The sequence below is a fragment of the Micropterus salmoides genome, unplaced genomic scaffold (genome assembly GCF_014851395.1).
Source record: "Micropterus salmoides isolate LMB-PRFRI ecotype aquatic unplaced genomic scaffold, ASM1485139v1 Ms_hic_scaffold_8, whole genome shotgun sequence".
NCBI lineage: Eukaryota > Metazoa > Chordata > Actinopteri > Centrarchiformes > Centrarchidae > Micropterus > Micropterus salmoides.
In genome coordinates this window covers 8,390,033-8,417,005 of record NW_024044570.1, presented here as the reverse complement: position 1 = coordinate 8,417,005, position 26,973 = coordinate 8,390,033, and the positions used below count along the sequence as shown (strand labels likewise).

At 39.5% G+C, this 26,973-nt stretch overlaps 1 protein-coding gene across 1 annotated transcript in view; it reads right to left on the bottom strand.

Moving 5' to 3' along the window:
- The window catches only part of LOC119893586 (protein inscuteable homolog), a 50,828-nt gene extending 26,595 nt beyond the window's left edge, over positions 1-24,233 (bottom strand). Inside the window, exons 1-2 of the mRNA XM_038705834.1 lie at positions 23,862-24,233; positions 3,512-3,603 (exon numbers count right to left, since the gene is read on the bottom strand). Coding sequence (XP_038561762.1) covers positions 3,512-3,585 — 74 coding nt within the window. The 5' untranslated portion in view covers positions 3,586-3,603; positions 23,862-24,233. The remainder of the gene's footprint in view (positions 1-3,511; positions 3,604-23,861) is intronic.
- Between the last annotated feature and the right edge of the window lie 2,740 nt (positions 24,234-26,973).

Here is a 26,973-nt window from a genome sequence, read left to right as displayed (position 1 = left end):
TCAGATACCGGACTTTCACCCAGGAGGCCGGTGTTTGTTTCCTGTGTGAACGGGATGGTGAAAAATGATTCGTACCTAACTTATGTAACTAACATAAGTAACATAACTTAACTTAGCTAACTTAAGTTACGTAACTAACACACTTATTTTAACTTAAACCATGATCTTTTTTTGATGCCTAAATCCAACCAAACTGCAATCTCACAACAGTGACCATGTGTTGTTTGTCAACATTAACCACATTTTAATTTGAAAGCCTAACTGTATGTTGCAAGGGGTCTTGACCAAGCATCCATATGTGATGAGTTGGGAGTGAGAATGTATTGGCCTGGTTACATGCAAGACATAAAAGTACGCCTACTGCATGCATATGTGCTAGACATATACTTTTGATTCTCTGTCTCTCATTCTGTCTTAAACTATCTCCAACTGACTTGCCTCTCACTTTGTTCCATTTTTCTCTCAGTCTCGCACTATTTTCCTCACATCAGCAAACCCACACTTATGCAACTTCCAACATCCCTGTATGAGCTCAAAACAGAAATCCGCAACATAAAAAAATACCAGACAAATGGCAGCACACAAACTAGGTTAACCTGCTAACAGCGTAATGGCTGAGCCTCTTTCAGACTGTAACCTGAGGTCTAGATTGTCCAGACAAGCTGATCTGGGCAAAGCGCTGGTTCTGTTGTGGAGATGTTTGTCAACTAAGTGCATGTGTGCGTTCCATCTGTGTTTGCAATTTATTTTAATACACTTCAGTCTTTGGCTCCTTTCATCAGTTGATTTACTGGCTGTTACTGAGCCATGTGCTGCACAAATAGGAGTTATGTTTGAGTGTGTATGTGAGGGAAAGACAAAGAAAGTAAGAAATGAATGTTTGTTTGCGTGTGTGTGTGTCTGGTTGCATGTATGGCGTGACAACTGTACTGATTTGATATCCAAGGGCATTTATTATGCGTCTTCTGCGACGCTGTGTAAGCATTTGTAAACACAAAACTGTCAGAAGATATATATTCAAATTTATTATCGATGACTGAAATACTCTCAACCACAGCAGCTGATGAAGAGGCTTTAACCTATTACAAAAAATAAGCATCAGCATCTGACACTTTCACATTTCACAACAAAGACATAAATCACTGCTGTGTGATAACAGTTTCCCCTTGTGTATCTCCAAAAAAGAAGTCAGGAGCAATAGTTTATTAAAGATTGATAGCCATGAAGGTTTGAAAACACAGAATGGGTTTTGGATGAGTTTTCTTTGGCCCTAAGTTAAAAAAAATAATTTAAGCAAAATAACTTGCAAGTTATTGATTTTATAATTGAAGTACCAGGCCTCCAGCTTGTAAGGAAGGCTGTCGATTGGTTTAACAGTACAGAGTCCAGTTTAGGTCAGCTGGCAGGTCTGCGCTCCCTGGCAACTATTTGTTACCACTTGACAGCGTGGAAACAGTGGGCTCTGTTTTTGCTGCACTTTCTGATTGTTTGGTTTGTGCACATTTCTCTTTTCGCATCTTGACCACATGTGCTTGACAGATATTTCAAAATGTTGGGTTTTAATCTCCAGCTATTGTGTGCACTTCAAATATGGAATCCTATTATGGACAGATGTTTCTAGGTTGTGTGTGCGTGGCAGGGAGTGTGGGAGTGTGTGTTTGAGGGTGTGTTTGTCACCAAGGTTTTGACCTTTGGACCTCCTGCTATTGACTGCCTCAGATTTGTTGATCTAGGATATTGACTAAGACCGATATATTGGTTTGGAGATGGTGAACCAACAAACATCAGCTGGTAAATATTTCCCAAGGCAGATATGAAGGAGGTGAGGATGTGATTTTACTTTGCAGCTTCAGGGGTATCAGTCTATAAGATCACTTTCTCTCAACATACACATGAACCATCAAAACTTCATGTAGTTCCACTTCAGTTCCATGGTTGTCTAAATAATGGTGTTGAGGTGTTGTGCATCATGCAAACAATACTGTAGAATTGTCAAGCTGCACTAATCAATATTTTTTATTAAATCAATGGATGAAATGACTAAATGTAATGTGAAAGGGGTCGCTTGGGGTGACGAACCTACAGAATTATCACCCAACTCCCCCAACCTTCAGCTCTGGAGAGCGTTTTAGCATCTTTCAGCTCGTTGTTTTGCTTTTTCAAGAAAATTGGATTTACATTTGTAGGATCGCCAGAAATACGACAAGATTAACAGCACCTCAAGATTTTCCATGTGTCATGTGAGTTGTTTGAGAGTGTAAGTGCATTTCTGTTTGTGTCTTCCAACTGACAGACCACTGAAAACCAAAGAAAAGCTGCCTTACTCACGGCAGCCTAATCTGTAACCAAACATCTCTGTGATACATTCATCTCCTCGCAAACCCCCAACCAATGACACAACTAGACCCTGTCACCACTGTAAACCTCAATCTCTGCTCCTATGAGAGCTGCCATGATACCAGCGTCTCTCATACCACAGCCACAATTACAGTGCATTATCAGAAGGAGATAGAGGCCAAAGTATGCTGTATTTTGGCGCCTCATCTGCAGATGAAACAGGAGGGTTATTTCTTGCTATCATGGCTATTATTGTCAGTCTGCTGTTTGGGTGTGTTTGTGTATGTTTCATGTGTGTGTCTTGATGGAAATGAAGTCCCAGATTAACATGCAGAATATTTACAGCTCTGCACCAGTGGCTTTAATATTCACATGACAGCTAAAAGACTGTGATACTGTATTAATCTTTGTGTTAATAACAAATCATGTGATTGCAAAAACTGTTCAAAACTGTGGTGAATTCCGTAGTAACCATTGCATTATTTCAGTACAGACACATTAGTTACTTTTCCACTTAAAGCTGCTGTAGGGAATTCTTTTAAAAATGACTTTTGTCTTATTTGCTAAAACAATCACTATATCCTGAATGTCCCTTCTTTGCCAGCAACAGCAAACATAACAAAACCTGTGTGCTCTACGCAGAGCTTTGGGCTCATTATGTCCGAGGCCATGGTGCTCGTATTGACGAGTGGCACAGAGGCCCGATGACACAGTGGGGAATAACTTTTGAGGGGGGGCAGTGGTGTACCAGCCTCTCATCCTGGTGTTAGATGGTGTCACTAGACACTGTCAATACATCTCCTCCTTTTTAATATATCAATTATTCCACCCCTTTACCATTCACCATTGGAATAGAAAATTCCCATAATAACAGCTTTATGGGAAAAAAAACCTATTGCTTTTGAGTTTAAAAGTCATTTTTATGCTTTGAGCAGCACAAAAAAAATCTAAATTCCCCCTTCACTGTACTGCGATAGTTTTTATCTAAAAACTACATCAAATAAAACCACAACTAGCACCACCTGGGGCAAGTGAAACAAGTAGGCCCATGTTGATTTAGTGATTTGAAGTGAGCCTTTAAATGCATCCCATTCATATGAACCAACTGTGTATACCTCTGAGCTGGCCTGTGTTTTGCTCAGAAACACAGCGGTCAGACTGCGCTGCTACTTGCCTCATTGGGGATGAAGAGAGCGAGCTGCTCTGTCTGGAGCTGCTCTGAGGAGTCACCATTCTGTCTGAGGCCATCTTATTTCAGCTCAGCACCTGAAACACAAGACATTTAACATCAAGGTTACAAGACATGAAACTGTCAGTCTCTTCCTTTATCAGTTTATTTTTCTTCCTTCTGTCAAATGTGAAAAATGACTATTTGCTCCAAAATATACCTCAGACTGAATACTAACATGTAACTACATATAAACATTCAACACACACACACACACACACACACACTGCATCTTCCTGGCTGTGTTGCCTCCCATTGCAGTGTTATCCACTACAATATCTCCTTATTGATCCGGCTCCAAGCATTCTATTCTTGTCTTGTCTTTTTTTCCCTTGAAGTAATTCAATTATCAATAAACCTCACTGTTTTAAATAGCTGCAAGCCGCTGCTGTGCCAGTGGAATAATATTTCTTATCTTCTAATTTATTGGCTGGCTGCCAGCCAGTGACTCTCTTTCCTACTTTCAGACTGAGCAAAAGAGGATGACGCTCTTAAGTGCCCGCAACTTTATTCCACCGTTTTATTGATGTATCCCATTTAGATGAGTCCATTTTCAATCGGGAGAAGCCACAGACGCCCTCCTGCCTGAACCACACTCTAATCCTTTTAGTTAATGATATCCTGCGGTGGTGTGGTTACAGATTTTACGTTTACTGTGCAGTATAATTAGCAGGTAGTTACAAAGTGAGACTATCTCTCTCTCACACACACAACACACACACCCCCAGTGTCACAGAGCAGGTTTCAGCTGTGGTGACCTGCTTTTTATTAAATGCTTCCAGAGTGTTATGGGATCGATAGATGTAAACAGAACTCACAATAAAGTGATTGAGAATAGAGGGATGTGTGATGCACATGATACGTCACTCGTTTGATCCCATGTTGGCATGCTTCTTCAGTGCCGCAGTGTTCAAGCCCAAATGCCACAATGAGAGAACAAATGATCCATTTTGTAGAGTTTGGAGATTCAGGCAAGAGTGCATTAGAGGAATCACCGATTCTGTTTTACTGTTTGCTTCAATTGCTCCGAAAACTCCCAGTGTTACATAATTATGAGCAACAAGGGATGTATTTCATGATGGATGAGGAAAAAAGACGTGTTTTTTTTGAGGGGGGGGGCGAGTGACTGAGTCAGTGACTGCGATTAACAGATACCCAGATGGATAAATAGGCAAAGTAAACAGATAAAAACAGAAAGAGAAGAGGGAGAGAGCAGGAAGAAGAAGATGTGGAGAAGGAGAGAAAGGGAGAGAGGAGGGGTCTTTTAACTGCAGTCTTGGCATGGCTCCTCTAGGGCCATTTTAAGAGGAAAACATCACAGCGAATGAGAAATTATACCAATACTGTGCCAGGACCATGGAAGTCTTGGTGGCTGGAAGTAAGCAAGCTGATTTGGGGAACACTCAGTGCCGTTAGAAAAGAGTAGAATAGAATACCACACAACGATGACTGATATAATTGCACCCTTAGATTATTACTGTGTAGATGAATTATATTGGCCCTATAATTGCGCACAGGGTCATCGACAGCAAGACACAGATCCAACAAATTCCATCACATGTGCCTCCGGCTTGTTACAGCGCTCTTCTGTGGATTACCATGCAAATGGGGATGAGTTGTCCAATCAAGCAATTCAGTCCTGAGCACTTAGAGTGTACCACTAAGTGCCATGTTAAGGACCATTGTGCTGAAAGTGATCTCTGTAATTCTGCTGTGAGTGGCCCCGACTGGAAACGATGCATGAGTGAGAAGAGCGGAAGGTTTTTATCAAAATGTCAAAGTTTACAGCAGGTTGTCAGTGTTTCAAAGACTATTTCGTTTACATCCTCATGGACTTATTTATTTCTGGTACAAACAGTGCTCTGTTATGTTGTAATAATGTATGTAATGTACCATTTAACACCTAAAGTTCTACCTTCTATTCATTTTAAAGGTAGATTGTATTCTGTGGAGCTGCAGGCACAGCAGATTAAACATCCCCAAGTGCATGAGGGCTGCAAGTGCTACAGAAATATGAGTTTCCGAAGCAGATGGTCAGCTTTGACGGGATCCTGGCTAATTTTCTTGCTGGGGTGGACATTTCTTTTCATGTCTGGGCTGAAACCTGAGTGGCGCTGTGGGTTTCCCCACTCGGTTGCCGTGGAGAACGTGTCGGTTGTAGGTAAGCCAAACAATGGACACCTCTGTCTCGGCCTCATGTCACATGCCGGGTAAAATAACAACCACTCAGTAACTTGTGTGTGTAAGGGAAATCAAAAAGGTTTGCATTCCAGATTTACTGCAGCACAGTATTTATTCTTTGCATATGTGTAGAGGGGGATTTAAATGTTGGTGTGTGCTTATATGCGTGTTCCTGTCACTTGCAGTTTTCCAGTGATATTTCATGTAATGTCTGTCTCTAGTTAGTTTGCCAAGGTAAGGATTTTGTGGGATAAGGAAGAGACAATTATGATGACATATAATCTGCGGCTGGGAGTATTTTTTGAATGCTAACAAATTGATTGTCGTTTAAGTTTGTAGTGAGTAGTTAAAGAGCAGGAAGATAAGACTTTATTGTAGAATATGGTAGATAAACCCCGGGAACACTTTTCATTTTTTAAAGAAAGACAGAAGCCAATGGAGCAGCAGCTAGGACAGAAGTAACAAGGACTCCAGCTCTCTATTAAACTCTGATATTGACAAATACATCCGATAGTTTGCTCGACAACTCTTAAAAGAGCAGTTATTTAATACTGTACCTTTCACTTGTGAGTGACAGACAGTTTTGTTGGATTTGACGTTGTAGCACCAGAGATATCCTTACTTGTTGGTCTCATTCTTCACCCATTTTTTGTCTGACAAATTAAAGCAGCATAGTTGCAGACAAATGTACCAGCAAGATTTCATTGTCCGCTAAGCTCATTGTCTGTGATCTCCATGACTTCAGAATCAATGGTTAAAAATACATTTCCAGTCCTTTTTATAATATTCTGCGGTGAAACAGAATGCTTCTTGCAGATTCTGGGTTAAACCACTGAAGGAATACAAAAACTGGTCTGCAGAAAACAAAATACCACACCACTGTGGCTTAGCAGTGTTCGGCCAAAAGCAATGAATTTCTGTTTGACAAAAACAGTACAATTCAAACTCTGAGGAAATCAGGAGGAACAAGCAAAGCCACTCACCATTTTGAGAGGCCAAAACCAGCTTGAATCGATGTGACGGAGTTTAGGACGAAGTGAGTCAGGCTGTGTACTCCAAGTTTAATATCCTTGTTGTTTCAGGAGTGCCTCATTATGTAACTGATTCCTTATGGTTTGGCTTTATTTCAGAACTGCCAACAATTAAGTACAAAATGCTTCTCTTGTTACTGAAGAAGAACTGAAGAAGAAGATTAGTCAGGTCTTTGGCCTTTAAATACAGTGGACATACTGTGTCGGCGACTCGATGGTGCCGTGCTGCTCATGTCCTATCATTGAGCTGGAGACTGGGTTCACCGGAGGAGACTGCGGTCACAGTCTCACCACAGAGCTGTCATGTGGGGAGGAAAACAGAGCAGGATGGGTAATGTATGGGTGGTTGGGTGGGAACAAGCTGGAAGCAGGCTGTGTTGAGCCATGGCTCCGACATTCCCATCCCACACATGGTGGGCTGGCTCAAAGTGGGCCTTGTACTTGGACAGAGACCCACACAGGGCAGCAGATAAAGCCTGATAAGAACAGCTACTGTCTGAACTTTTGGTGAGTCAGCTTGTTTCTTCTATTGTACAATGCTGAAGCTACCTTTAAAACATTCTATTTACAACCTTGTCTGAAGTTATTTAATGGTCAGTGTAATATACAATATATCCTTTTGTAGTAGTACCTTATAGCAAGATTTCTAATAGCCCCTGAAAAAACACCTCAGATTCCAGGCAGTTTTAGGGCCTTGCTCCACCTAGTGAGTTACCCAGCAACGTAATACACACATCATACACTGAAAGACATTTAACGCAAATATGTTACAGATTTTCTTTTAAAAATTGTTCCAAAATAGTAGCGTAAAACCTTTTTTAACAATAATGTAGAGGGAGCACAGAAATAGGTTGTAGCTCAGGAAACAGTTCAACAGCAGATTTGCAGATGCTGCTAATATATACTGAATATGAATAATAACTTAACTGTTCGGAAAAAAAACTTATCATTATGTGTACAAACTGGAGGCACACTATTGAATTTGGACGTCAAATATAAGCTAACGTAAGATAACATATTACAATATGTTATCTTACGTTAGCTTATATTTGACGTTGAGTTAACATCATGAAATCTAACATCACATATTAATGTGCACTTAGTTGACCAATGATGATTTTCTCACAAAATACTAAATTGTCCGTCAATTTGTCTCTTCTACATAAAGCCAGACACTGGAAGGACTGGTCCTCTTGCACATTATCTCAGTAAGTCTAAATGCAGTGCATTCCACAGATAACAGTGGCATAGGCAACTTATTTTAAGTTGGGTTATGTTTTGACACTCAGCTGAAATATGTGTTTGGTATGCTAAGAGAGTTAAATCTGTATAATGTTAATAATTTGGAGAGTGTGATAATTTGTAACAAGGTCAATCTTTTAAAGTCCCACATGCATATCCTCTAAAGTCAGGCTTTATTTGTCACATGAGAATGATTGACTCTTCTTGTTTACACTGAGTATCTTTGTAAGTGATATCTTTTCCTTTTTGTTTGTTGACTTGGTCATTGGTCCTTTCCCAAGTTAAGTGGATGACAGTTTGTCAAATCTGTTCAACCTGCTACTTGAGTATTCCTGTATACAAGCATGTGTTTGATTTCTTTGGGTTGTGATAGTTGTTCAGACTAGCACAAAGAACAGAACAAACTATTTTACTCTTCTTCATAATCATCCAGCTTCACATTCACACAGATCCACTGTCTTGTGAGGTGTTCAGTACAATTAGAGAGTACAGCTACTCCTCTACAGCACTACTTAAGTACAGTGCCTTGCGAAAGTATTTGGCCCCCTTGAACTTTTCGACCTTTTGCCACATTGCAGGCTTCAAACATAAAGATATAAAACTGTAATTTTTTGTGAAGAACCAACAACAAGTGGGACACAATCATGAAGTGGAACAAAATTTATTGGATATTTCAAAGCTTTTTAACAAATAAAAAACTGAAAAATTGGGCGTGCAAAATTATTCAGCCCCCTTAAGTTAATACTTTGTAGCGCCACCTTTTGCTGCGATTACAGCTGTAAGTCACTTGGGGTAAGTCTATATCAGTTTTGCACATCGAGAGACTGAAATTTTTGCCCATTCCTCCTTGTAAAACAGCTCGAGCTCAGTGAGGTTGGATGGAGAGCGTTTGTGAACAGCAGTTTTCAGTTCTTTCCACAGATTCGATTGGATTCAGGTCTGGACTTTGACTTGGCCATTCACCTGGATATGTAAATTGTGAACCATTCCAGTGTAGATTTTGCTTTATGTTTTGGATCATTGTCTTGTTGGAAGACAAATCTCCGTCCCAGTCTCAGGTCTTTTGCAGACTCCATCAGGTTTTCTTCCAGAATGGTCCTGTATTTTCCTCCATCCATCTTCCCATCAATTTTAACCATCTTCCCTGTCCCTGCTGAAGAAAAGCAGGCCCAAACCATGATGCTGCCACCACCATGTTTGACAGTGGGGATGGTGTGTTCAGGGTGATGAGCTGTGTTGCCTTTACGCCAAACATAATGTTTTGCATTGTTGCCAAAAAGTTTGATTTTGGTTTCATCTGACCAGAGAACCTTCTTCCACATGTTTGGTGTGTCTCCCAGGTGGCTTGTGGCAAACTTTAAACAAGACTTTTTATGGATATCTTTAAGAAATGGCTTTCTTCTTGCCACTCTTCCATAAAGGCCAGATTTGTGCAGTATACGACTGATTGTTGTCCTATGGACAGAGTCTCCCACCTCAGCTGTAGATCTCTGCAGTTCATCCAGAGTGATCATGGGCCTCTTGGCTGCATCTCTGATCAGTCTTCTCCTTGTATGAGCTGAAAGTTTAGAGGGACGGCCGGGTCTTCGTAGATTTGCAGTGGTCTGATACTCCTTCCATTTCAATATTATCGCTTGCACAGTGCTCCTTGGGATGTTTAAAGCTTGGGAAATCTTTTTGTATCCAAATCCGGCTTTAAACTTCTCCACAACAGTATCTCGGACCTGCCTGGTGTGTTCCTTGTTCTTCATGATGCTCTCTGCGCTTTAAACGGACCTCTGAGACTATCACAGAGCAGGTGCATTTATACGGAGACTTGATTTCACACAGGTGGATTCTATTTATCATCATTAGTCATTTAGGTCAACATTGGATCATTCAGAGATCCTTACTGAACTTCTGGAGAGAGTTTGCTGCACTGAAAGTAAAGGGGCTGAATAATTTTGCACGCCCAATTTTTCTGTTTTTATTATTTACTTATTTGTTAAAAAAGTTTGAAATATCCAATAAATTTCGTTCCACTTCATGATTGTGTCCCACTTGTTGTTGGTTCTTCACAAAAAATTACAGTTTTATATCTTTATGTTTGAAGCCTGCAATGTGGCAAAAGGTCGAAAAGTTCAAGGGGGCCAAATACTTTCGCAAGGCACTGTAACTGTCTGTCCGTGTCTTGCAGTTGCTCACTCACATTTTCCCTAAGGATCTGAATGACCTTCTGAGCAAATGTTTAGGTAACAAGCCAAACCTTGAGGCTACCATCATCCCATTCAGCACTGGTGAACATAAAACTTAGACTGAGAAACAATAAGAATGTCAAGAGAAAGGCTGATAACCAGCTAAACAAGTACAATTCACAGCACAACAGTTTGGGAGGCCATATAACATAAAAACCCAGCATGTGTTTGACACACCCTTTATATGTATGTTCTCTTGGAGTAGTCTTCACAAAGAACATTATCAATGATCAGCTACGGTTGGTTATTTCCTTTGCAGAAAGAGTATGTTCAAAGAAACTTCTTAAACTGCTCCAACTGTATAATTCATGCTCTATAGGCCATTGAGCAAAATTACTTACAGCTGTTATACTACTGTCATCCTCACACCTCAGAACCTCTGCATGTACATATACATAATAAGGCACACTTTGTAAAATAAAATGTGAGTTTTTGGAACATACAGAGACTGTTGACTGTTGATAAATGGATTCTACTATAGTGTTGGTTTGAGATGTTTTATGAATATGTTGATTCCTGAAACTTTGGAAATATATTTTGCAAAGAATCCATTGTAACTGACATTACTATAATGAAAAGTGGCCACAGCTGTTGTTCTGTATAAAAAAGGTTTTACTCAGACTATATCTCACTTTAGTAAACAAGCTGACCCACACTGAAAACATGTAACATTCTGTAATCATACAGAACCTATTGTTTGCTTAGAAAAAGTGAACTTTAAAACAAAACTCCATAGGTAAATCATTTTGTTATTTTATGAAGCACACTAATCCACAGTGCAAATACATGCAATCTCCTGTGAACTATGTTACATTGACATTTGATATTTCTGCTGATATTTGATGCTGTAAATAGCCTATGTAAAATAGCAGCTGCACCACCTTTTTGCGTTGCCTCATCTAACATCCTGTCTTCCAGTGGTCTGTCAAAATAATACATCCTTCAGATTTCACCTCAATCATTTCTGACACTGAAGTCAAACACAGTGGGAACAAAACTGACAGCGCCTAGTTTAGTTAGTTTAGTGTTTTCTTTGCATGCAAAGATGCATGCAGTACAAAACCAGAACATTACACTTAGTGCTGTACATTGAGTCAGTCTGCATCATCACGGATAGTTGTTGTAGTTCATTAAGATACGCTGGAACTTGGAAATTTGCCTTTAAAGACACACAAAACCATATTCTACAGCAGCGCCACTGTAGCTGTGTGGTTAATAGTTGAATAGTTGAAAACAGTGTCAATGTCTTGACATGTCTCTGCAATGGTGACAGGGGCTTCAGAAGCGTCACAAATGTGAGTGTGACACCGTGATGTCAGGAATAAATGTGTAGGAGGATGGAGAGGAATCACCGTTCCAATTTCCATATATTTTTACTACAAAAAGTGGCTTTACAGTGTTGAGGAAGTAGATTGAAGGAGTTGAGAATGAGTGGACGGGAAAATGACATGGGGAAATGTGGGAGAATTGTGGGTAAAGCAGGTAATAGCACAGGACTCTACAAACACTCCTGTTATATTAATGGTTCTCCAGATAGATGGGTACACTTATTTTAAGAGCACAGGGTCAGGAGGAGGGAAGTGCTAGCTATGTACATAGAGTCTTGCTTTATTAAACTTCAGCAAGGTTAACATACAGTATGTGGTCTTATAAGTGTTTTTCTTTAGACTGTCTGCAGTTCTGAGCTCTACAATAAGTCACTACCTTCCATAAAATTCTATTATTTAATAAGATGTTCCTTCCTCGGGCGTCCTGGTGGTTTACAGTAGGTGTCTAGGATGTCTAAGACCACTTAACGGCGCAACTGTTTCAAGTCTGACATGTCATCCATCTTTTTTCTCTCTTCATTTCTTCTGTTTGCTAAAAATGGTCCATCCATAAGGGCCGTAACCTACTAGTCAATCATTTGAGCAAAATGATTAACCTAGCACTAATATCTTTAAATGACACACCTAAATGCTGTAGCTTTCACTCAGAGGTTAAACCAGATAGTACTACTTCGCCATCAACTTCTTCAATGTATTTATTATTATTCATTATCCCACAGAAACTCTGGTTTGCATCTAAAACCCTTGAATGAATGCACAGATGACATCTAACAACAAATATAACAACAAATGCACTGCACTGCATTTATTTAATGCTTTTATCCAAATGCTTTACAATTTGCTTCTCATTCACACACACAGACCATCCTAAAATGAAAAGCATTTACCTGTGACACTTTGACATGGTGACAGTAGGAGCTGGGGATAAAGTGGATATTTAAGACCCATATCAACTATACAGCTAAATAAAGTGCAGTTTTAGGTAAATAGTCTTTCAATGACTACAGGAGTCAAAGAGACTCTAGTGTGCTGTATACAGTATATTAACTATATTGACAATATGAGTCATCTTTCAGTGTCTTTTCAGCAGTTTTCTTGGTTGGTTAAGATTTCAACCATACAACATGACAAGAAAGATGGGTGAAATAGAGGTTACCAAAAGTCTCTGTGGAGATGGCACAGGGCTGAAATAGTTCCAATACTAATAGTTTTGTGAGATGAAAGTGTTAGAAAGTTAACACCGGTAGAAAGCGAAGGTGGATGCTCTGAGAAAGTATTAGAATGCCTCCTTAATGGATCATTTAAGTCTTCCTGACTTTAAAAATCAATGTGGGAGAAGGAGAGAACCGGTTATCATTCAGCATCTGTCAACAGCCTCTACAGAGAAGATGGACTGGCTTGACATATGACATGCTCCCCCAGCAGTGTACCTGACAGCTGTTTTACTCCATTGTACCTCTGTCACTCATACTGCACCCATCCACTGTTACCCAGGATGTACACTGGATCTTAAGTCAGAAGAAGGAACATCTCACTTTGGCAACCTTTTTCTCTCTTGGAGGTTATGGAAACAAAAAGTTTTTATATTTTTTCAACCGAGCAATAGACTTTCCTTGAAGCATATGCAAGATATGATCAACTAGAAAAGCATTTGTGCAATTTTAAATAAACCAGAAGTCTCTGCTCCAACATGATAAAAATGACATATAGTACAATACTTTTTCCAGCTTAACATCAGACAGACACACATAGCTATTCTTAGCAGTGCATACAGTAAAAGCACTCTATAAAAGGTTTACTAGAAATTAGGCCTGTTTGGGTTTTGTCTCGCATGCCATAATTTCCCTCTTGTCTCTGTATGCACCAGTTTTAGGAGATGAAAACTTCAAGTCCTTCCCCAACACACATCTGACAGGACTAAATTAGAAGTTTCCCTTGTAAGGCCAAAAATGTGTGATCTATTTGGGTCTGGGAGCATTCTTTCCTTTGGCATAATAATATGGAAGTTAAATTCTCTGCCCTCATGGGGTTTCTAGGCAACCTGCACTTATGGAGATAAGATCAGACGGGGTCAAGTTGCACACACACACTGACACACATACATATGCACAGACCTTAACCCCAACCATGGTTTAAGATCAGCCACCCTGTTGAATGTCACACTAATAAAAATGGACAGATCGTAACAACTGATAGCAGTTACACCTCAAGGCAGCAGTAATCACATCAGTTCCTCATTCCTCAGACACCAAAGGACCATGAGACCCATTTTTACCTAAATAAAGAATTCAGCTGCATAAATAACTATATTACTTCACCACAAGTCTGCTTAAGTGAACACACTGTCGTCTTGGTACTTTATGGTCAGCTATAAAAGTACCCCTAATTCTCATTTTCAAGGAGAGAAAAAGATGATAGCAGCACCATACCTCCTGAGACCTCAAATAGCCCCAACGTCATGCCAAGAGAAATATCCAAATGCATTTTAGGCTTCCCAGTTCCATCGACAGTTAGCCGAGCAAATAACTCATTCGTGGAAGACAACGTCCAGAGCTAACAAAAGGTTTTGGAGTAGAGCTTAGGAGCTTTGGCAGCAGCGCCAGAGGCTGGAACTGGATCCTGGCTCAGTCTGGTTCAGTGAAGTGGATCGTGTGGGTACCTGACACCGGTGCAGTGACGACCAGCAAAACATCAAGAGCTGCTTAATAATGAATGAGCAAGGCCCGTAGAGAAGCACATACACACATACACCACATGGCTAACAGGGAGTCACATTGACATAATTGGAGACAGGCTTACTGCGTGGTCAGGTAAAAGTAGGGTATATGACCATAATCAGTTGCTGCAACTTGACACATGTTGCTAACAACATACTCTGTCATCACCCTGCAGCACTCCACAATTTACACACATTGGGCCACAAGTGTGTTTAGTGATAGTTTATACTCAGACATATTCTGTCTAGTCTTGTAAAACTTGGTTTTAGTGCAATAGCATAAAAAGGAGACATGCCTGACGTCAAGTGGGACATAAAATCTGCAAAATCAGTTAGTTACAATCCAGTGTGGTGTTCAAAATAACAGGATTGATGGGTGTTGTCATGTATGACTTAACCTTTACCACACCTACTTCAGAAACAGAATTTGATTGGCTGAGATGCAGCCCTCATGGCAGAGAAGAGGGAACAACCCAATCAGAGCTGAGCACCAGCCAGCTCCAAGCAACAAAAGTAGAAACCACTTTTCTCCAATGAGACATCAGCTGAGTCATTTCGAAGTCAAGAAGATATCAACAAACACTGAGGTTAAAACCAGGAGACAGGAGTGCATCTACTTGAAAACCTGTGGTTTAACTGACTGGGCCTGTGTCAAAACCCAAATTAAGTCAGTGCAAACTAAAACTGAAATACAAACAAAACAAATGGAAGCACAGTGTCATGAAATTTGTGGCCTATGTCCCGAAAGAAGTATCAAAGGATTTGTGCAAAACATAACTTTCTGGGATTTTTCAAAACTGGCAACGCTTAGTTACCCCTGGAGGACTAAATATCATTAGAGCAATGTTGTCCCTGCATTGAAATTAAAAATATAGGTAACACTTTCTATGAAGGTCATCGCTATAATGACTTATACATATATTTATAATATGATGTAATGCGTCCATAAGACATTATAACAATTGTTATAATCACTTAAAAACATGCATTAGGCACTATAGCAAAGTTCATAATGTGTTACGACCTTTTGATTTAATGTTTTATAACTAATAGTAATACCAGTTTATATCAATGTGCGGCAAGAATCTCCGAACATGTTCCATAAGACATTATAACCACCGACTCTGCCTTGTTATGAATACACTTTAGCCACAATTTAGAATTAGTGATATAAAATGGAATAATAGCTTATAGTAATGTTTAATGTTATATAGCATGTCTTTGTATCCTTTAAGTAAAGTGTTAATATATCTATCCCTGTATAATATATTACAGGTGGACATAATACCATATGAACTAATTATAAGACCTTATAACACATAATTGTTCACATTATGAACTTCTGTGTGCATTTTGAACATTTTGAACATCTTGCATCGCTCAAGAGAAGACCTGTTGCCGACCAACATCATGTAAGAAGAGGCTCAGATGTTGTCACAGATGAATGGCGAGCCTGTGGACAGGCCCTCACAGATGCAGGTCTTCTCTTGAGTGATCTTTCACCACCCTGAGAATGAGTGTCCTTGATGTAATTATGTTGTGTTTTTGTGCTAAACTTTAAAATGTTCAAAATTCATACAGATTGTTCATAAAGCGAAGAAACATAAATAAAAATTGTTTACCTGCGCAAAATGTGTCACTTTACTTAAAGCAAACAATTACGTTTTATAAGGTCTTATAATTAGTTCATATGGTATTATGTCCACCTGTAATATCTTATACAGGGATTTGTTATCAAGGTAATAAATACTGCTTGGTTTGTTAGCGCTACTGGCTGTTATAATGGCAGTTGTTGTGGTCGTTCGAGTCACGTGAGGCCAAGTTTGAACAGCCATCGCTGGCACATTAGGCCAAATGTGAGTGTTTATTCTCTTTCCTGGGAAGTGATGAAAGGACAGCAGTGTAAATCAGGTCTAAGTGGTGTATCAGCCCTCCTCCCCTGCTTTGTGATGGTCTCTCTATTCTGGTGTAAATGGCCTCTTTCACTCCTCTTTCAAGCCATCTGTCTTCCCTGTCTAAAATATGTACATTGTTGTCATCGCAAGAGTATCTCTTGTGCTTCAAATATAAGTGCTGAGTCTTGACCTGAGGAGTTGGCTGTTCTGTGCTGAGACATGCATTTGTGTAGTGAGTTGTTTAGTTTCCCCAATATAGGTCTGTGCATTCCTCACTGCATTGGACATCATACACTAATTTGCTTTCTTGTATTTGGGTGTGTGGTCTTTTGGGTTAGTATCTGTCTTAGCATGTTCTTGGATTTCAAAAATACAGGGATGTGGTGTTTGTTGAAAATTTTTCTGATACTCCAGACCTTAAATAAGCACATCTTGCAGAAAACATGCATTATAAAAACATTGGCTTTACCAGCCAGTAGAATTGATGTTCCCCCTGTTGAATATAAAAACATCTTCAACTCCACATCTTCAGCCCATTTGCACCTGGTACCATCAAGGTGCCTTGAATTCCCAGTTGCTTTTTAGTGGAACTGCTCAGGCTCAGTAGGAGTTCCTAATAAAACAGCAAGAACTCAACTCCCCTGAATGAGAAAGCATCATAAAAACAACAACTGAACACTTTGGATTGGGGGCACTGTTTTGGAAGGTAAATGTTACAAAATGTATCAAAAATCTACCTGACTATTGAGCTTCCCTGCAGGTTAAATTATTCATAAAGTTCATAGGACCAAAATGTCTTGTGCAAAGACTGGACAGAGTGGATGCATGTATGTATGTATTATTTTGCCCAAACTAATTTACCTTAACACTCTGACACACACTTGGGATAGAACAACATTGCAATAAAGTCCTGGATATTCAGCAATCTAAGTACACAGCAAGTCCATTGCTTTTCCAGCATTGTCTTGAAAAGCAAGTGAGTTTCAGTGAGTGATAAATTCTTGAGAAATATGTGTCATCAGCTTCCAGGTTGGACTTCAGGCATGTGGCCAAAACAATCCTTTGAAGCAGATTCCCGACAGCAGCAGGGTATCTCCACCCTCAGTATCATTCCCTGATCTTCTGTCAATCACACAGAGAATGACCTCACTGGCATTTATGTCATGCAGCTCCTTCAGTTAGATGGAGTGCCTTGGAAATGGCATTGGCTCAGTTACGGCCCACTTTTACATGTCAGAGAGGCCAGGCTACTGCAAAACATTGGAGTTAAGCATGATCTATACTCACAATTTATAGCCAGCTGTCAATCCATCTCCGCCCACGGGCACCTACGATGTACATTCATGACGTCATATTCACTGCCATATCATAAATAAACCTTGAATGGATACTTGGTTTAGACACCATGTTTGGGCTTGTGCATAACCTGATATTAGGGGCCACACACAAAATGGCTGAGAAAAAAAGAGCGGAGTGGGAGGGGAAAAGGACGTAATATCAGCAATTCCTTGCAAGTCAACTCTACAGCTGTTTGACATTAGGAGGTGGGAGTAAATTAGGTGGGCTGAGTCTGTGTGTATGGGTTTAGGGTAGAGGGGAAGAGTAAGAATCAGGGTTGGAGGATAGGTCCACTGCAGAGGAACACAGGCACCATTTCAGGGCAGGGTGGAATTTTTTAAGGCGTTTTCCTCTGACTGTTATTCTACCACCGAACTAAAGGCACACACAGGGTAAATGGTACACACATGGGGTCAATGTGATAAGTAAATTTTTAAAAAAATTGCAAGGTATGCAAGACAAGCTCCATATGTGCCCACCGAGCACACATGTGGCACTTCAAAAAGCCGTGTCAATGCTATTTTTTCCACTTTGGGCATGAAAAGTAAACATGTGAGAGTTTTCTGGGTAATTAGGTCTGGAAAACAGTCTGCCATGTCTCATTTCAGATATACAGAATATTCTCAGAAAAACATGCGTAGAAGGCATCGTTTAAAAGTTGAAACACCTACTTTAGCCGAATTATCGTTGTCATTGAACCACAGTGTTACAAATCAGTATTTTCACAAGTTAAATCAAGCAAAGTACATAAAATAACAAGATTAAGTGTGCAGCGAGATAAAAATATGTAAAATATATGTATAACTAGAGCTGAAACAAATAGTCAGTTTATCAATTAGAAAATGAATCATCTATTTTGATAATCAAGTAATTGTTGTAAAAGCAAAAATGCTAAACATTCTTTTAATTCAGCTCCTCAAATGTGAGGATTTGCTGCTTTTCTTCACTTAATATTATTGTAAATTAAACATATTTGGGATTTGGACTTTTGTTAAGACAAACCTTAATGTACCCCTAGTTATGACATAATGAATAATAAAATATAAAGTAAAATTTAATTTAAACCAAAGGAGAAAAAGTTAGAACTTATATAGTTGACTGAAGTTTGTAGTTAACATTAACAGTTTAGAGACATAATCACTTTAATTTAAAATTCAGCGGAAACACCTCCTCTGAGTTGCTGCTGTATGAACCTGTGCAAGCCATAAGAGAGACTGTAGCAGTGAGGGTGGTTAATCAAACAGAAAAGGACACCACTTGAGAGAAAGAGTAATAACTCCTCAAGACCCCCTAAGGTGCTCTCAACAGCATCAGACTTTTTCACAAGGAGGAGGGAGTAGTGACTTCTGTGAATCACACCACAAACAAAAGTACTGAAGCCTCTCATGATCTCCCCAATGAACCATAACGGCCACAGAGCAAATACAGTAGATGGTACTCAGAAAATACAGTTAAACAGACAGAAGCCCAGAAAGCCATGACCTCTTTCCAATTAGCAGATGGAAATAGGATGGAAAGATGAGAGCAACGAAAAAGAAGTCCACACAAGAGAAGCTCCAAACTGATGCTCTAATTCAACCAGTCTGGTATTGATTTATTTCCCAGCCTTGGGCCCTAGAGTGGCTGCCATATTGGACCCACCTACGCAAAAATTTATACCTCACTCTCTTAATTGAGTCCCCACTTTGGAGGGAGAGCCTCCACTACGAGTGCTATCATAGTGATGTGTCACCAATTACCGTTACCCACATTTAACAGCGTCAGAGATATGCATGATGCTCAACGTCCATTTTTTGCGATGGGTTTTCATGGGTTCATGTGTTGGCCCAACATGATTTAGAAGAGGTTTGAGTTCCAGACTGTTAGAAATGTCCATACTTACTACAAAAGTTTACTGATTTATTTGTGTTCAATGTTTATTGTTATTAGCCTTCATTCCTCAAAACCACTAGTCATGCAATAGTTTTACAGAACTTTCTTTGATCACTGTTGTTTGGAAGTCATAAAAACTGCCTCTTTGATTAATGTCAGAGACAGGTAGCTGGCTCCATGTAGAGAAAGATGTTGTCTATACTCTACTGAAGTCAAAGGTCAGCAACTCAAAGGTAGCACCCAGAGCCACTGTTGTTGCTGCAGCCATGCAACTAGATGTACTACATTTGTCACAGAAAGAGATCGCTTGTATTTAGTTTCTTAGCAGCTTTGAAGGGCTCAAAAGAGTTTTGTACTTTGGTGCAGAAGAATAGTGTCTTAATATGGCACCAATAGATTGTCAGAGGCTGAAAATTGTATTCAGTACATAGAAATCCTGTTAAAAGACTGTCTGCATGGACTAATTTCTCTGTGATTTCTCTGTGATCATTTTATAACAAAGGGTAGTATAAAAATAAGCTAGAGAGACAGAATCTCACACTGTCTGCAGAGAGTCCTCACTGTCATATCCAACAATAGAATGATCGCTAGAATGATCCAACAATAAAATTTAAGCTGTTTTCTTACTATAATTGTTATCCCAGAGTAGCTTTTATTCAGATGTAGCTCATTCCCACACACATATCAATAGCAGCACATGTGCCATGTGGTGGAAAGTGGTTCAGTGTCTTTCTCAAGGACACTTCAACAAATGGACAGGAGATGGGGAAATAAAACCACCAACCCTGCAACTTATGGACAACACTCTGTAAGTCTTGAACCAGAATCTATGACAAAGACAGCGGTAACACAGCAAATTTCACCACTTTGGCCACTGACCAAACTTTTAAGTACCTATTGAATACCCCAGGTCACTCTTGTAAAACGGTATTTAATATGTAGTTATCAGTAATGACTGACTAATTATAGATAATGATTTATATCTTTCCATTTGTTAAACAATATTATCGGTAACTTTGAAATACAGGCAAAATGGTTAAATGAAAATAACTGTAACACTGTTGTTTTCCCTGCAGAAAACGCAATTAGTGGGCATCTGAATCAAAACAGTGGGCAGAGGGGCAGGCCGAGCTGTATGAGAAAAAGCTTTTGGTGAACACCAAATTTATGGGAGTAGAACCAAAATGACCCTGCCCTGACTCCACAAAGGCCACACAGACACAAAGAGGAGGGAAAAATTGGAAGAGATGGAAAAAAAAGCAATAGACAAAGAAAGAAACTCATCTCATACAGAGGAGAATGAATGACACTTGGCAAGGTCCTGCTCCAAGTACTCCCCATGAATATAAATCAACTTGTTACCTATTAATAAAGGAGCAACTATATGGATGGGTTTGACTTCTGTCTTTGTCTATGTTTGTCTTTGTGAGTGAAAGAAGCCGGCAAAAAGCCAGCTTAGTATGAGCACTAGCCTGAAAACACAGCTTTGGCACTAGCTCCTCTAAGATCAGACTCGTGTGGAGCAAAGTGCAGCTTCACGTTTCCAACTTTAGATGTGGTCACAAAGTTTAGTCACACCCTCAGTGATAGTCACCGGCCATCAATAGTAAAACTCTCTTAATGTCTCAGACAATGAATGTAGGGGTGAGACTGAGGAGAGATGAGATTTTTATAGCGGAAACCCTGAGATACCCCACCCATGGAGAGAAAACCTAATTAAACAGTGTGACAGCACAGTGGCGGCCACACCTGCTTGTGCGGTTCGTATTAACCACACCACGCCCTTTTCAGCTGTTCACCAGGCAGACGAGAATAGAAAGCATGACAGAGAGTAACTTTGCATCCGGATTTATCCCCAAACAGTCATGTATTATTAGATTATTAGGGAAGTGGATGTCATAGCTTGTCATCTGCTGATGCCAAATGTGCCGTTAAAACCAGATTGAAGCATGGAGCTCTTTTTCTAACACTCACACAAGTGATGTTAAGCTATCATTTGCTGTTAGCAGTGATAAAAGCAGCAACACATTGCCTCACATAGGCTATTATTTTACCAAAATGTTTCCAGTTACGTTGTAAAACTTGTGTGAAGTAATCAGTCACCACATGCAAGGCGCACTGGTGTGTAGGATGCAAACCAGGCCAAGTACTAAGAATAAAAGCAAGACACTGAAGATATTTCAGCTACTTTTTAATGTATTTTTGTGATTTTGAGTCCTAAGAGGATCAATCACAACATTCAATCCTCCTCACAGACTCATTGATAAGCCTCTCAGGAATGTTCCACTGAAAAATGGTGCTGACTTTGATGGAGGAGATAATCCACAATTAGCTTCATAATATGCCTGAAAGCTCCCAGAAAATAAACAAGACTAGAAAGACGAGTATAGTTGGTGACACTCTGAGGTAGATGCTCAGCACGTAACATGCTCACAATGACAGGGCAAACATGCTGACAGGTATGTTTACCATGTTAATAATCTTGTTTAAGCTTGATAACATTTGCTAATTAGCAGCTGAGGCTGTAATGTCAGGTCTGGCAGGTATTTAATCAAATGATGGCGCTAGGTGAAAAGGCAAAGGATCGCCAAAGTCTGTAGGATTCATCCTTTGGGAACCTGTACAAATTTTATGGCCTTCAATAGTTGCTGACATACTTCAGTCTGAACCAAACTGCTGGACCAACCAACATTTTGGTCTGTCTAAAAACAAAGAACAATACACAGGAACATGAAGAAGTTTATGTAATATATAGCTTGCTACACAGCTCTGTGTGTTGTTGTTGCTGTCATATGATGATATAGTGTCAACATGACTTACATGGCCACAGAAATGCTTCTGGTTCTGGTAACATATTTGTTGTTATGTGACCATTCAGAGCACTTTACATCTTTTTCCACTGCTGCATTTCCACTGAGCACACAGGTGATGTCAGTTAATGTCTGTAAGAGAAGGTCCACTACTTGAAGGGCAATTGATGAACAATAAGATTGGGCCAAAGAAACAAAGAAAATAAGGGAATTGATAAATGAACACTGAGATCAGATACAAAGATTTGAGTCTGATGCACTCACACATGTTTAGACGCACACTGTACATCCATAAACTCAAACACAAGCAAACATTTAGAGACAAAACACACTGTGTTTGTGAGTCAACTTTTGAATCAAATCTGAATCAAAATTTGAATCTAATTGTCAAACACACAAACAGAGAGTACATATGGAAAAACATGACACCTCATACAACGTCACACACACACACGTGCGCACACACACCTCGTCATTACTGTCAGTCTAACTGTAATCTTTGTTGTTCACATTCTCAGCTTCCATCATTCCCACATAAACCAGATCAGCATCCGGCAAACAGTTATAGCCACAATGGTGTTCAGCTCCAGCATGACTCAGAATAAAAACATAAAATATGAGAATTGAATAATTTTTCAGTTCATTGTTTTGGCATTAAGATCCCAGTTAACTGTTTTTGTTCACTCAGTACTCATCAGTTCAAACAGCAGCAGACAGGTAAAAAGCTCAAGTAAACCCAGTGAATGCTACCTGCCTAGCACTCAACAGCACACAGACAAAGTTGGAGACTAACAGGTGAACATGGGCTTTTATCAGCTAAAGAGCCAGATATTTCCTTCAGGAGTTGGTGGGGACCAAAAGCAGAGCTAAAAGAGTGAATATTGGACTAAGAGGACTCATTTTCAAGTTTAACTCATTTTTGAACTCCTGTATTTTCTCACCTGCACTTCTAATCTGATCAGATTTTGTCACCTGTTTTATATGTATATACATACAGTTTATACAGTAAACTATAGTTAGTCTTGTTTTTAAGCTTCTTTTGGTTTTGGTAAACGATTTATTTAAATTCTGTATGACTTGTATAATCATATAGGATGATAATGTAAAGTATTAAAATCTAAAGCTTCTTAAACTTAAAAAATATAAGTGTCCAGATTGGCTCATATAACCTTCAGGTTTTGTGATGAGAATCTGGGTGTGCAGATGATCAATACTGCTGCCTTTTAAATCAGAAGCTTTTAAGTTAGAATGCTACTGACATCTCTAGAAAATCTCCAAGGTTTCTGTGAAATAAAAAAGCAGACTTGAACATTGATCAAGAACACTTTCATGGGAAAAATCTGTTAATTTGTCACTCATTTAAATGCGTGAGTTTGATAGCACTTTCAAGCACCTTGCGCAATATAACAACTGCATCATCAATAGTAAAAGCCTGTGAATCAACCAAGTGGACTACTGCATTGTTGTTGAAGACATTTGGAGAATATGACAGGGTTGTCCTGTATTACTTTTTAAGATTTCTATTTAAATCAGACACTACATGCTGGAAAACTGAAAATCTTTTCTAAAAGTTCATAAAAAGGCTCCAAGTTCTTCAAAACATCATTTCATATTTCACTACCCAGAAGTTGAAATTAGACCAAACTTACCATTCTCTTGGTCAGCAACTGAAAGGTTAAGTGTTCCCAGAAGAGTTCATAGTTATAGCTTGTGGTTCTGTCTTCTTCACTGTAAACCGTCTGTCTCTGTCCTCTCTTTCATTCACTCTAACTATGTCTCGCGCTCTCTCCCGTCTTGGAGCCCAGCTGGGCCAGCCACCACCAAAGTCTGCAGGAGGACTGCTCAGAGTTTAAACGTGACTGGCCTTAAAGGTTTTTCTTGGGGAGAAAAAGCACATCCCACTGTCAGTCAAGCAGCAGAGCATAGTTTCAGCTGGGCCGCCATCCAAACAGACATGAAACTATTCTATTTCGGTCTGCCATATGAGCAGTGGTGCTGTTCAGAGGACGGGGGGAGCAAGATTCTGTGGTGGAGCATGTAATTGCAGAGTGACCAGTTATGGCGAGATGTAATTGCAGACCTCATCAGATGGAGAGAAACTGCCAACAAGACAAGGTAAAGGACTTTTAAATAAGACTTTGAAAAAAAAGAAACAACACAGACCACATAAATAAATGAGGAGCCGGGATCCAGATGTGGCAGCAAATGGAGGGAGGGAGGAAAAGAAAGAGAGGGAGGGACAGAATAGGGGGCCAGATGAAGGAACTGCAATGGCAGCAGAATGAAATCCCATTTCTGACACAGTGAAAGGGTGTTTACCTTCCCAGGAACAGTTGGAAAGGGGGACTGGGGAAGGTGAGAGGATGTCGGGCCAGCCTTATGTTGTTTCTGGACCTTTACCATGAGTGCTCCTGGGTGTCTGGTTTCACATCAGCCTTGGAAATGATTGCATTGTGGAAAAATTGGGAGCTTTAAAAATGAGGAAGGAAAATGAAAATATAAATGGCAATCGGCTGGTTCCCATTATGAGCTAGACTCAGCTGGTCTAGGCTGCTGAATTTAATTTTGATATGTATTCTTGAGTTGATAATTACCATGTGATTATGTGAGGGGGCGGCTCTACACACCCATGCGTACAGGGCCTGTAACACTGTATAGTCAATAAATATTAGCTTTAGCTTAAATCTAAATGTAAACAGCTAATTTCCTCTTAAATTTTACCTCATTTCCAGGCAAATGCAAAAGGGGAGAGCTCACTGAAGCATATTTAGAGGCACATTGCTACGTACAAAGGTAATTCTCAGAAAGACTGTTATTTACAGGACTAGTTTTATCTTTTGGTGAATACACTTGTTCGCTTTCACCAAAAGTTAGGTGAAAAGATTGATACCACTCCGGTGACTGTTTGCTAAATATGAAGCTGGAGCCATCAGGATGTTAGCTTAGATTAACATAGAGTTTGCAAGCAAGGGGAAACAGAGAGCAGCACCTCTAAAGCTCAATATTAACACATTATATCTTCTTTAATCCATGGGCAGATATTAAAATATTTTTGACTGAGCCAGGCTAGCTGGATCTTCCAGGTTCTGTTCCAGAAGTTAAAAAAAGTCAAAAAATCCAGTTTTGGAACTTTGTCTTCCTTAATGTGGTTACCTACATATGTTTCCATAAGGACAGCAATTTATTACTATCGTTGTTTGTTTGATATTGCTCTTTTCAGCTGCCTGAACACCAAGGTTAAATGTCACAGTTCAACAGAAGAAGCAAGTCAAGAGGCTGCTGCTAGTTCAGATAACTGTAAGAGCAAGACAGAAGGGACTGACAGCTGTAGAAGTTTTTAGACAAAAGATATTACAACAATACAATTACTTTGAAAAAGAGTGTGTTTTTAGATGTGGACTAAACTAATGACAGGTACAGGTAAGACATTTTTTCAATGGAGTTTTTTTCTATGCTCACTACGTAATTGTTAAAACCACAATCACATATAGTAAATGCTGTACTGGATGCCGATTTATAGTATGAAAATTAGTTTTCTTTTAATTTTAGTTTAGTTTTAATTAATTAGTTATATTTATTTCTTCCTTGATCCCTATGTTTTTGAATTACACTCCCAAACCCACATATTTATGATATAAAGGGTCCACTGTAATATGACAGGCATGTTATTGAACTTTAAACTCTCAATACGGGGAATGGGGGCATAACTGCAAAGAATATGGATAGTAAAACCAAGAACATGTTAATTTTTTTTCATAAAGGTTGATTAAAGAAATGCTCAATGAGAGAAGCTAGCAGACCAGACGTGACATCAGGACTTAAGCTAACTATTTCCCAAAATGTTGGACTTTTCCTTTAAAACATTAAAAAGAAGCATCTACCAAAGCCTCAGATTTGAAATTGGTTTTGTGGTGTAGGTTTCTGGGAATTGGACTAGCGGCACATATTCTCTCTGGAGGTCGGGGCTTGCTTCTTGGTTTCTCTTATACGAACCATCTAATTTTCAACTGGAAGGGTCCCATTCAAAGCAGCTGTGTATCATTAGGATGGCTATTCTCATTGGCATAGTGGGATTGTTAGATTACTGCTGAGAAAGAAGCTTAAAACCAAACCGACCCACGAATCAGCCCTCAACCTCCCGTCCCCCTCAATTATCTGAATATGGAGAGGGGTTTTTATTTTTTTCCTCCTCAGTCATGCAGGAAAAGTTTCCATGTGGATTCTATGGCTCTGACTTCAGCCCTGGTTTTCTCCAGACAGACAGACAAGCAGACAGATAGTAAGACAGAGAGAGAGAGAGAGCATGAGTGGAAAGACTGTAAAAACAGCTGAAAGATGAGGGTTTTAAGGCTTGAGAGGACATTGAGAACAAATCTCTTTTTCTGTTTATACACTGATTCCATAAGTTCACATATTTCTCATACATAGAAATCCAAGTCATCCAGTTGGCTTTATAGCCACGCATTTATTTCTTTGATTGTCTATAGCATGGACATGGCATGTGTTGATACTTTTTTGTCTCTTTTTTTCACATATTCCTGGTATTTCATCTAAATAAATAAGATGCTTAATACAGTATATATTTTTTCTTAGTTTTGACACCACTTGTGTGCTTGAGTGTGATGCACACTGTGACAAATATCCTGTATTTGCTCCAGTGCACACTTGGCATTCATCCGTGCAACCAAATAAGATCAACTGTATCCTGTTTTTCAATTTCACCCTTATTGAATGAGCTCATTATCCGGCAATTTCCAAACT